The following is a 13,325-nucleotide window of genomic DNA, read 5'->3' on the forward strand; positions in this document are numbered from 1 at the left end:
AACCTTGCTTGAATTAAACTCTGAGTTTGCTTTCACCAAAGTCTGCATTTGTGTCCTCCGTCTCACAACCCCCCTTTGACAAATTCAGCTTCACATTCTTCATTTCACTGCTTCTAAGACAAAAACATGTTCTGACCTGAAATCACAGTCAGTGATTCAAATGAAAGTGAAACATCATCGACATTTAAAGCACAAAGTTGAAGCTGCTGTCACTTCCACACACTCTGCTTCTACACACAGCACAGACTCACTGAGGAACCACGAGACAACCAGAACCCAGCATGTAGAGGCTGAGTGAATGTGGTGCTGAAGGTGTGGAGGTGGATCAGTGTGTCAGAGGAGACTCTGTAGAAGGACAGAGTGCCAGCAGGACAGTCCACATACACTGCTGCTCTGTCAGAGCCAGAGGAGGAGGAGATGGATGTTCCTCTGTTATTGTGCCAGACAGAGTAACCACGATCAGAGCAGATCAGACTCCAGGACTGATTGTTTCCTCCAAACCAGCAGTCAGCTCTGTCTCCTTTCCTTCTGATTCTTCTGTAACTCACTGATATATTAACCCCTCCTCTCCACTCGACCTCCCAGTAACAGCGACCAGTCAGAACATTTCTACACAGCAGCTGAGGATACCAGTCAAATCTGTCTGGATGATCAGGATATGGCTGCTCCTCCCACACATGTGTCACCTTCCTGTTGTTGTCAGACAGTTTGAGCTTTGTGTTCACTGAGTTTGTGTCGACTTCAAGTTGACAGAAATCTGATGGAGAGAAAAAGACACAGCTGCAGTTTATCATCTGACACATCTGATGGCTTCATTCTGTCTTTACTGACGTACGGTTTTCACGTAAATCGCAAAAAACCAGTGGGCGAACGACAGACGGTGAATGGGGAGAGAGAGAAAAAAAGGCAAAAGTCACAAAACCAGGAAGCCGAAAACTGAGGGAGCCGTTTCCATGGTAACCTCCACAGGTGCTCTGACTGACTTCTCTGATGACATCATCAAAGATGGCCGCTCCCATTAACAATGCATTGGGTTCATTCAAACCAATGTAACTTCACTGTATTGATCCATACAGAGGCAAACACACACACACACAACCATACAGGAACATACACAACTATACACACACACACACACACACACACACACACACACACACACACACTGATTTTCAAAATAAAAGCCTCCAAATCATTACAGACCTTACTAGGCCTGGTAAACTACACACAAGCCACCCAGAAATATGCAGACACACACTATACACAGCTGCCAACACACAGACACACAAACATGGATTTTCAAAATAAAAGACCCTGCACAATAACAGGATATGGCTGACGTGTAGATTTTCAAAATAAAACACTTAACATGTTTTAACATGCATTAGGGAGTGTCCCCAACCCCCCCCCCCCCACACACACACACACACTTACACAGACACACACTGATTTTCAAAATAAAAGCCTCCAAATCATTACAGACCTTACTAGGCCTGGTAAACTACACACAAGCCACCCAGAAATATGCAGACACACACTATACACAGCTGCCAACACACAGACACACAAACATGGATTTTCAAAATAAAAGACCCTGCACAATAACAGGATATGGCTGACGTGTAGATTTTCAAAATAAAACACTTAACATGTTTTAACATGCATTAGGGAGTGTCCCCAACCCCCCCCCCCCCCCCCCCCCCCCCCCACACACACACACACACACACACACTTACACAGACACACACTGATTTTCAAAATAAAAGCCTCTAATTCATTACACAGCTAACTAGAGCTAGCCCTATAAATTATACATCAAATCGACCGGCTCGGTCAGAACTACTACCCTGTGAGGTTTGGTAGCGATCGGATAAACGGTGTTTGAAAAAATGCAGAAAAACTGCGATCAACCCTCCCCACAGGCATCAAATCACTGTAAAACTTTGAAGGCATGGTGTTTGGGCATGCTTTCACACAGAACCTTCATTCAAAATGTAAAATGTAGATAAACATTAGACCTCTGACATATTGAGTCCCCATGTCTGTGCCACTTTTTGTTTTGACAGGCAAGCCACTTAAGCTGACCTAACCCCCCTCATAGGAAATAATGGGAAACTGGTGAGATCCCTGACAAAACCCAGCTAACTTTGGAAGCCTATCAGTCTGGCATGCCTCTACACAGAATATTCATTTCAACTGCAAACTGCTCATAAGGAGTTGGACTTTATCATACTGAGTCCTCATGTTCATGTCTTTTACCAAACTTCATAAAATAGCAGCCAAAGTCACATCCACATCTTTAGGATTCCTCCATTCAGAATGAATGGAGAAGCTTGGGGCCTATTAAACCTTATATAAAACCAATCAGAAACACTGTAAAAGCATGAAATGTCATCAGTGGCATCTTTCACATATGCCGGTGATCAGGAATGAGGTTTGGTGGTATATAATGGGGCGGACCGGCAGCAGAGTGTGGGTGAGCGCGCATTGGCCCACTCAAAATTTCTTGTGAAATTTTCTAGGTTATACACTCAACAAAAATATAAACGCAACACTTTTGTTTTTGCTCCCATGTTTCATGAGATGGACTTGAAGATCTAAACTTCATTCCAGATACACAATATTACCATTCCTCTCAAACATTGTTCACAAATCTGTCTAAATGTGTGATAGTGAGCACTTCTGCTTTGCTGAGATAATCCATCCCACCTCACAGGTGTGCCACATCAAGATGCTGATCTGACATCATGATTAGTGCACAGGTGTACCTCAAACTGCCCACAATAAAAGGCCACCCTGAAATGTGCATTTTGTTTCTGATTTATTGGCGGTCTGGGGACTCAGAACCAGTCAGTATCTGGTGTGACCACCATTTGCCTCATGCAGTGCAACACATCTTCTTCGCATAGAGTTTATCAGATTGTCTATTGTGGCCTGTGGAATGTTAGTCCACTCCTCTTCAATGGCTGTGCGAAGTTGCTGGATATTAGTGGGAACTGGTGCACGCTGTCGTATACGCCGGTCAAGCACATCCCAAACATGTTCAATCGAATGTGAGCATTTGCCCACTCAAGTCTGTTACGGCGACGATCTGGAGTCAGGTTAAGACCCCGATGAGGACGACGAGCATGCAGTTGAGCTTCCCTGAGACGGTTTCTGACAGTTTGTGCAGAAATTGTTTGGTTATGCAAACCAATTGTTTCAGCAGCTGTCTGAGTGGCTGGTCTCAGACGATCTCGGAGGTGAACCTGCTGGATGTGGAGGTCCTGGGCTGGTGTGGTTACTCGTGGTCTGCGGTTGTGAGGCCGGTTGGATGTACTGCCATATTCTCTGAAACGCCTTTGGAGACGGCTTATGGTGGAGAAATGAACATTCAATGCACGAGCAACAGATCTGGTTGACATTCCTGCTGTCAGCATGCCAATTGCACGCTCCCTCAATGCTTGTGGCATCTGTGGCATTTTGCTGTGAGACAAAACTGCACATTTCAGGGTGGCCTTTTATTGTGGGCAGTTTGAGGTACACCTGTGCACTAATCATGATGTCAGATCAGCATCTTGATGTGGCACACCTGTGAGGTGGGATGGATTATCTCAGCAAAGCAGAAGTGCTCACTATCACACATTTAGACAGATTTGTGAACAATGTTTGAGAGGAATGGTAATATTGTGTATCTGGAATGAAGTTTAGATCTTCAAGTCCATCTCATGAAACATGGGAGCAAAAACAAAAGTGTTGCGTTTATATTTTTGTTGAGTGTATATACAATAGTTATTTCTATTTTCTTCCTGTTTAGTTCTTCTGTCGTTATGTTCCTTTCTTTGGTTGGGATTGTTGGTGCATTATCATTGAGGGTTTTTCCTGTAGAACAGACCAAAAGTCCAGTTCATATGTTCACTGGGCCGAAGCCTCTGGCATAAAATCAATAATGTCATAATATGCCACCAGTACTGTTGTCCACAGGATGAAATCACACGTTTAAAAATGATTATTATTTATATATATTTAACATTTCACCACAAGATGGCAGCAAACATAGTCAAACTCTCACCACCCTGTTTGCCAGTGATCTGTGTTTTTTTATTGCCCATTTCTAAAATGGCAAGTGTGAGTAAGAAAAGGAAGGTTGACAGCGAAGGCCGAAGTTTCAGGACAAGTGGAAATGGAAGAAGAATGTGAGGGCAAGACATCTTGCACATTGAAACCTGTGTTGGAGCCAGACCTGCCCCCTTTACTGCAGCTGAGAGCCCCTCAGCTGCAACCCCTTCTCATCAGAGGTCCCTCGTTAATCGCGGGGTTACGTTCCAAAAATAACCCGCAAAAGGTGAAATCCGTGAAGTGATGGGCTTTATTTTTTTACAGTTATTCTAGATCAGACCTGGGCCGCATCCGGCCCGCCTGCGTCTTCAATGCGGCCCGCGGACCGTGCGCACAATAGAAGAAAAAAAAAAGAAGAAAGATAGAAAAAAAAGAAGGCAGCAAAAGTCAGCTGTCAGCACGGCATTACCGATAACGTTTTTCCGACCCTCCTTGTCTCTTCTAAGCTGCAGTACTGCTTCATCCCATCTACTCCTTGGAGAGACACGGTCGCGCTGTGTACACTTTAAAAATGCTGCGTGACTATGCTGAAATGTACGGTAAAGCGTGAAGAAACTCCACGGCGCATTCAGATGTTACCGCGGTGCTGCAGCCGAAATATTTCCTCGTCATCTGCTCTTAAAAAGCTCAGATCTTGTCCAACTTTCAGAGCTTTGGGATTTGATCGTTTTTAAAACTAGTTTGAACTCTAATGGTTTTCTTCTGTAAAAATATCTTTACATCATCTGCTGCTCTGTGCGGAGTGTGTGTGTTTCAACATACAACCAGCAACACTCAGAGTAGAGCTGGACACACACACAGAGGACAGAGGAGTGAGCACTAAATGACAGCAAAAGACTCTTACCAGGGTTCCCCACACACAGACCAGTTCACATCATCAACTCCCTCCGCCACACAGTGATTCTGTGTTTTTTTTTTTCCGCCAATGCGATTTTATAATATAGCTATAATTCCGTTCATTCAACGCCGCGCAACTCTCTCTCTCCCTCCCGTCCGCGTTCACACACACACATAAGCGCACATGCATGCGCACACACCGAGAGCAGCTGATCCGCCCGCTCCTCCTTTCAATGCACCATGACTGTTGAAGGAAAACCCGGACCGGCGGATATGTTCACAGAGAAGACGGCCAACGTTATTGATAATGGAACATCGCGCACCCATTTATTAATCAGTTAGTTGCCTTGTTGTAACTTTAGTAGTTCCATATATCTGATTATAGTTTTATATGCTATTATGTGGTTAAATCACATTATTTATTTGAACCTTTATTTCACCAGAAAATGTCATTTTACAAAACAAGAACAGGCGGACACATGAGGTCAGTGTTGAGTTCATATAGTGAAATAAAAACCTTCAGCTTCAGATGTTTGTGGAATCCATTCCTTAGATTAGAACTAAACTAGGCTCAAATTAAAGTAAGAACTTTAATTTCAGTTTGGTGAGTCATCCAGGAAACATGAGAAAGGACAGGTCTGTCTGAGCAAACTCATTCTACTGGCCTGTAATGTATGGAGCTGAGGTGGGGGAAGGTCCAGGCAGGGTTCAAGTAAGCATGTATTTATTCATCTTATCACCCAGAACTAACTGAGGGAATTAAGATTTAACTGAATCCATTCAAAATGCTTCTTGTAGCTTTAAAACTGCCATAGATAATGCAGGTGTATATTTAACCTTTATAAACCCCAATGACCAACTCTCCGACCGATGTGACACCGAGATGCCCCCACACACTGGTCTGTGGGAAACACTGCTTACAGTGATGAAAATGTAACAAGAGCATATTTATAAAGGTAGATACTGTGCCAGTGATCTCCAATTCAATTCATATTATTATTGATGAAAGAAATGTGGCCCTTTGCTTTTCTAATGGAAGTCTATGTGGCCCTCGCAAAAAATAATTGCCCACCCCTGCTCTAGATGCTTTAAGGCTGTGAACCCCTCACTACACACTTTATACTCCTTTCTCTCCTGTTCAAACACAGAGTTCAAACCTTCATAAAAATAAGTCCAGTGTTACAGAATGAAACCAAAGCACAAAGCAAAATAAAAGGAAATATAATAACTGAAGATTAAAAAATGGTTTGTGAAATGGAAGTTGTGGCAGCTGCACTAAAATGAATGATAAGTTAATGTGGTCTGTTCAGAGCTGTCAGTAAAAGCTTGTTTAACTGGTTTTGGCTGTCCCGCCTAACAAATGAAGAGATTGCTTCCAAAACGCTATAAATCCAGAAAAAAGTGTTTTCTTTCCCAAAAAGGGTTTATATGAAACTTCTAGTTTATGTTTCAAACTGTAATATATCATCATGAGTTTGTAATAACATCAAAAAATCTGATCTATATTTTGATTTTAAACATTTATTAAACAATCAAATCTTTTTTCCACCCAAAAAGCTATAGAAAGAAGGGAAGAAACGGTGCAGGGAAACATGGTGGATAACGTGTTTGTCATGACCTGGTGTATTTTTGGTTTTGTTTTCCTTGTTTTGGGTTTTTTAGTTTAATCTGTGTCTAGTTATTGTTATATTCCTGTTCTAGTGTTTTGTTTAGTTCTTGTGTCTTGTGCTTCCTGTTTTACTTTGGTAGTCCTGTCCTCCCTGTGTATTGTCTTGTGTTTTACTTCCTGTGTTTTCCCTCCTTGTTGATCACCTGCCCCGCCCTCATGTGTGTCACCTGTGTATCGTATCTACAAGGTAGAAGCCTTGTTGATGCTTTGTTTTTTGTTCTCGCCTTTTTTCGCCATGTGCCGGGTTTTCTTAATCTAGTTTTGCCACGCAAGTTAGTTATGTTGGACTCTTCTCTTTGACCACACTGAGAGAGATTTTTGGTTTTTGCATTGTTTTGCCCTCCTGGCCTTAAATAAAAGACTCTTGAACTTTAAACCGATCTGCGTTCTGCACCTGTGTCCGCTCCTCTGACAAGCCCTGACAGTGTTTTGTTAAAATTGATTAAAAACTTTAAACAGAGACCCCGTGTGAAACTTATTTTGGTGGTAACTCGTTTTCTTAAACAGTGACGTTTCTCGCCCTAACCCTAACCCTAATAATGCTGCTCACAGCTCAGTGTCTCAGTGCCTTCAGATCGGCAGCTACACAGGCTGGTTTCAGTGTTAGGCTGCAGTTCATGAACTCAGAGCTGAGCAGTGCCCAAACAAACACAGAGACACTACAACACACTAAAGCTCCCTAACAAGAGAAAAAAGGAAAACCAATGACAAAGCTGGAACCTAAAACTCCTGCTGGGGAGTAATAAACTCCAGTAAACACGAAAGAAATCCAACCGCCGAGGCTGCGCTACAACAGCTCTGATGGACTGATAGAACACTGACTCATGCACAATAACATGAGGAAAGACTGAGTCAAACTTACACTTTCTCAGCCCCCCAGGTTTTAACCTCTGCTCTCCACCATGCTCCACCCTGCAGGAAGAAACACAGTCAGAATGATTTTCTAACCAACATGAGTCCAAACTGCTGATCAACATGAAGCAGAGTTCCTCAGTTTGTCAGAGACACACAAACAGACTGAAACTCATCTGTGTCGACTCCAGAAGAGTCTCTCCTGATCTGCTCTGTGTTTATTCATGTCCTCCATTCTGTGAAATATTGCTCTCTGTCAGTGCTTTACTGTAAAATCCTCTTCATGCAGCAACAGTGTAGGTTTGATCTCAGCATTGTGCATTTATCCAAAGCAGCAAACAAGCCACACTGTCTCTGACTGTTTGTTCCTTTCACTCTATATGCAAACACAAGCCTGGTTCACATGTGTCATGGATGGAAGAGTTTCTGACACACTTCAAATAAATACATTCACTCATGTCTGTGTGTAGTTTTTACAGTGATAATATTGTAGTGTCTCCCTGCTCTCTGTCTCTGACTGAAGGAACTCCTCCTTCTACCATTGTGTTGTTGTCTCCTCTGAAGCTTCACATATGGATTGTTTCAGGAACATTTGTTTGTGGAAATAATTCAGTGGTTCTTACAGCTGAGGACATTAATAAGTAGGGCATCATTTAGTATTTGATCTGCACTAAGTGTGACTGAAAATCAGTCTGTATGTATTTTGACATGAAGAACGTGTATAAAGAAAAGTGAAGTTAACATGATGGACACTTAATGATGGAGGAAGATGAACATCAGGGATCAGTGATTATTTCTTCTCTGCAGTTTCAGTCCATCCATCAACAGCTGTGGATATATGAGCTAAACTGACAGACTGAGGAGGACTCATGCTCTGTGGTCTCTGTGTACCTGAGAGTCTTCAGACTACAATCTGGACTGTTGAGTAAAGCAGACAGCAGCTTCACTCCTGAGTCTCCTGGATGATTGTAGCTCAGGTCCAGCTCTCTCAGATAGGAGGGGTTGGAGGTCAGAGCCGAGGCCAGAGAAGCACAGCCCTCCTGTGTGATCAGACAACCTGACAGACTGGAGGAACAAAACATGTCATGAACTCAAGAAGAAAGAAGGAAAATCCAACAGATCTTCAACATGAACATGAAGCAGAATTTAACTGATTGTTACGTGCTGGTACTCGTTTGTTGTGTGTGTATGTCTGTTATGTGTGTCTCTTTGTTTTCTGTGCAGGTTCCCATGTGCACTTCTGGTGAACCAAGTGGACTCAGCTGTTGATGATCCACTTAGTTCACCAGAAGTGCACATGGGAACCTGCACAGAAAACAAAGAGACACACATAACAGTCATTAATGTAACACAGATCATCAAAAAGCTGGATCCTGACCTGAGAGTCTTCAGTCCACAGTCTCGAGTCTCCAGTCCACGAGACAGCTGCTTCACTCCTGAATCCTGCAGGTCATTATTATCCAGATCCAGCTCTCTCAGACTAGAGGACTGGGAGCTGAGGACTGAGGACAGAGCTTCACAGCTTCTCTCTGAGAGGTTACAGCTGCTCAGTCTGAAAGAAATGCAAATTAGTTGTTATTGATGAATGAATGACTGAATACAAACCAATTACACATTTTGTTGTAAATAATGACAATAAAGATCTTTTTACTTGGGTAGAATTCAGTGCACATTAGTGTCAATCTAAAAGCCTCCACATGTCAACACATGAACTGCATGTAGAAAAGCTTCAAACATAATGTTAAGGTATGCATTTAAATGATCAACAACCAGATCCTGACCTCAGTGATTTCAGAACGCAGTGAGCACTCTCCAGTCCAGCACAAAGAAGCTTCACTCCTGAATCCTGCAGGTCATTATTATTCAGATCCAGCTCTCTCAGACTAGAGGACTGGGAGCTGAGGACTGAGGACAGAGCTTCACAGCTTCTCTCTGAGAGGTTACAGCTGCTCAGTCTGAGAAAAAAAAGATTGAACACAAAGTCAATGTTTTGTTGTTCATATAAAAATCAACCATGTTCAACCAAATGGTTCATAAATCCACCTACAGAACTTTGTTGGAGGCTTTGACCACTGGCAGCAGCCTCAGAAGAGCCTCCTCTGAAGCAGAGTATTTCTTCAGGTCAAACACCTCCAGATCTTCTTCTGATGACAGTAAGATGAAGACCAGAGCTGACCACTTAGCAGGAGACAGTTTATCTGTGGAGAGACGTCCTGATCTCAGGGCCTGTTGGATCTCCTCCACTAGAGAACGATCATTCAGTTCATTCAGACAGTGGAACAGATTGATGCTTCTCTCTGCAGACACTTTCTCACTGATCTTCTCCTTGATGTACTGGACTGTTTCCTGATTGGTCTGTGAGCTACTTCCTGTCTGTGTCAGCAGGTCCCGTAGAAGAGTCTGATTGGTCTCCAGTGAAAGACCCAGGAGGAAGCGGAGGAACAAGTCCAGGTGTCCATTTGGACTCTGTAAGGACTTGTCCACAGCACTCTGGTGGAGGTGTTTTAGTTCAGGTTTGTGTCTTTTGTATCTAAAGACTTTAGACCACAGAGGTGTTCTTTGTTGTCCCAGCAGGTTGACAGCAGAGCTGATGAAGGTCAGATGGACATGAAGAGCAGCCAGAAACTCCTGAACACTCAGATGGATGAAGCAGAACACCTTGTCCTGGTACAGGCCTCTCTCCTCTTTAAAGACCTGTGTGAACACTCCTGAGTACACTGAGGCTGCTGTGATATCGATGCCACACTCTGTCAGGTCTGACTCATAGAAGATCAGGTTTCCTTTCTGCAGCTGATCAAAAGCCAGTTTTCCCAGAGCCTGGATCATCTCCCTGCTCTCTGGACTCCACTGTGGATCTGTTTCAGCTCCTCCATCATACTTGATCTTCTTCACTTTGGTCTGAACCACCAGGAAGTGGATGTACATCTCAGTCAGGGTCTTGGGCAGCTCTGCTCCCTCTCTGGTTTCCAACATGTCCTCCAGAACTGTAGCAGTGATCCAGCAGAAGACCGGGATGTGGCACATGATGTGGAGGCTTCGTGATGTCTTGATGTGGGAGATGATCCTGCTGGCCTGCTCCTCCTCTCTGAACCTCTTCCTGAAGTACTCCTCCTTCTGTGGGTCAGTGAACCCTCTGACCTCTGTCACCATGTCCACACAGTCAGGAGGGATCTGATTGGCTGCTGCAGGTCGTGTGGTTATCCAGAGGCGAGCAGAGGGAAGCAGCTTCCCCCTGATGAGGTTTGTCAGCAGCACATCCACTGAGGTGGACTCTGTGACATCAGTCAGGGTCTCATTGTTGTGGAAGTTCAGAGGAAGTCGACACTCATCCAGACCATCAAAGATGAAGACCACCTGGAGGTGCTGAAAGCTGCAGATTCCTGCTTCTTTGGTTTCAGTGAAGAAGTGATGAACAAGTTCCACCAAGCTGAACTTTCTCTCTCTCAGCACATTCAGCTCTCTGAAAGTCAATGGAAATGTGAACTGGATGTCCTGGTTGGCTTTGTCTTCAGCCCAGTCCAGAGTGAACTTCTGTGTTAGGACTGTTTTCCCGATGCCAGCCACTCCCTGTGTCATTACTGTTCTGATTGGTTCCTGTCTTCCAGGTGAGCCTTTAAAGATGCCTTCTGGTCTGATGGGGGTTTCTGGTCTGTGTGCTTTCCTGGATGCTGCTTCAATCTGTCTGACCTCATGTTCCTCATTGACCTCTGCAGTCCCCCCCTCTGTGATGTAGAGCTCTGTGTAGATCTGGTTCAGAAAGGTCGGCTCTCCTGCTTTAGCGATCCCCTCAAACACACACTGGAACTTCTTGCTCAGGTTAGACTTGAGTTTACGTCCACACTCTGCAGCAGGAGTTCCTAAACAAACAATAAATGTCATTAATAAGTGAACGCTACAATAAATGTGTCAAATAAATATTTTCTGTCTCCATGAAATCTGTTCATCAGTTGTAGACAAACAGTTTGTGTTTTCAGTCAGAAGAATTCACAGATGTCTGCATCATATTAACAGCAGAGTGTGTAAATGTAAACTTCATTTCCTCTTTCCATCATGTTAAAGCTCTTCAAATCCTCTTACTGCTCTGCAGACGCTCAGCCAGCTCCTCCTGCTTCATCCTCCTCAGGAAGTGCACTGTGATCTGCACTAATGACTCTCTGCTGCTCCTCTGCTCTTCATCCTCCTCATCCTCCCTCTGGCTCTCTGAGCATTCTGGGTAATCTGGACTCAGAATCTTCTGGATCTTCTTCAGCTCATCCTTCACAAACCTGACAATGTTCTCCTCCAGCAGCTGGAACAGAACAACAGAGTATAAACTCTCAGACTTTGAGGAGCAGAATAACAGTTTAGTGTTTCATGATATTACAGCTTATGTTCATACATTTATTACTTGAATCTACAACATTAGATATGAAGTGTTGTGAATGCACAGCTGCTGTAGTTATAAGTATTACTACCACAGTTCTGTCTCTGAGCTCTTCAGTCAGCTCCTCTGACCTCATGATCCTCATCTGCTCTAACATGCACTGTGAGCTGTAAGGTCTTATACAGACAGGTGTGTGTCTGTCCTCATCAAGTCCAATCAGTATCATCAAAGACAGCTGGACTCAGATGAAGGTTAGAACCATCTGAAGGACGATCAGAAGAAATGGACGCACCTGAGTTCAATATATGAGAGTCACAGCAAAGGCTCTGATACTTAGGACCATGTCATATTTCTCTTTGTCTTTTTAATACATCTGCAAACATGTCAACAACTCTGTGTGTTTCTGTCAGTATGGGGAGCTGTGTGGACATTAATAAGGAAAAATGAACTTCAATGATTTTAGCAAATGGCTGCAATATAACAAAGTGAAACATTTAAGGGGGTCTGAATACTTCCTGCACCGACTCTGTGTGTATATACAGTGTAAATTGAGGCAACTAGACTCAAGGATTGTGTTTGCAGAGGTTTGGCCACTCCCCCGAGTGGCTTCCTCAGTTCTGCCGAGTGGCTCATCACATTATGTAACATCTTTGCAGAGACACAGTCATGCTGTCTACATTTTAACAATGCTATGTGACTATGCTGTAAATGTGTCTTCACATCACCTGAGCTGCTCTGCACTGTGTGTGCTGGTTGTATGTTTCACCATATTTCAACCAAAGAAGACATGGACGCACACAGGGTCCCCTCCACTCTTCGCCTTGCTCAGGGGTCAGGCTCTGGGTCTCTGTAAAGCACCAGGACTGTTGTGTTGTAGTTAGAAGCTGTTTGTACTCACCATAAATATGGCGTCCTGAGCAGGAGTCTGAACACTGGGTTGCTGCAGTCTGTGACAGAAACATCAGCATTTAACAACACAATCACTTCACTAAGTGTTTTGATGTGTTTTCACTTTAAACAGATACACAACAGTCAACAGACTGGTGACAAACAAGCATTGTTGTATTAAAAATGAAAACTATCCCAACTCCACACATCCAGCCCATGTTGAACCTGTTGCTGCTGCTTTAATGACTGAAGCACAGCTTTAAGAGTTCCATTCCACTTCCACTGTCATCATATGTTCACATTGATTTAGACCAGGGGGGTTCAATTCAAAGTCACTGAGGTCCAGCTGTTCACATTTGCTCCAAGTCAAAGGTCTGAGCTGATGTCTAGCTTGTGTCTTATTAGCTTCCCCTATGTCCACATGTTCATATGTTTCAGTAATATCTATTGTCAGTTTTCAATGCAGGAAATGTTTACCTGGGGCACAGCTAGCTCTGTTACCATGAATAAAAGTAGTCCCAGGCAAATACATTGAAGGCCTTTATTTCAGATGAAAGAAACTGAAACCTCAGACCGAAATAAATACAAAGTGCAACAGTCAATAGACTGGTGAAGAAA

General features: G+C 43.5%; 1 protein-coding gene across 1 annotated transcript; it reads right to left on the reverse strand.

Annotated features, from left to right (window-relative positions):
* Positions 1-299: 299 nt before the first annotated feature.
* LOC114429850 (NACHT, LRR and PYD domains-containing protein 12-like) lies at positions 300-12,467 on the reverse strand (the record flags this gene model as incomplete). Its single annotated transcript, XM_028398464.1, has 8 exons — positions 12,456-12,467; positions 11,534-11,735; positions 9,504-11,313; positions 9,238-9,411; positions 8,891-9,008; positions 8,348-8,397; positions 7,467-7,516; positions 300-757 (listed from the first exon to the last, which is right to left on the reverse strand). Coding segments are annotated over exons 1-8 (2,874 nt in total), but the record flags the coding sequence as incomplete, so codon positions are not given.
* Between the last annotated feature and the right edge of the window lie 858 nt (positions 12,468-13,325).

This window comes from Parambassis ranga, unplaced genomic scaffold (genome assembly GCF_900634625.1).
Source record: "Parambassis ranga unplaced genomic scaffold, fParRan2.1 scaffold_21_arrow_ctg1, whole genome shotgun sequence".
Taxonomy (NCBI): Eukaryota; Metazoa; Chordata; class Actinopteri; family Ambassidae; genus Parambassis; species Parambassis ranga.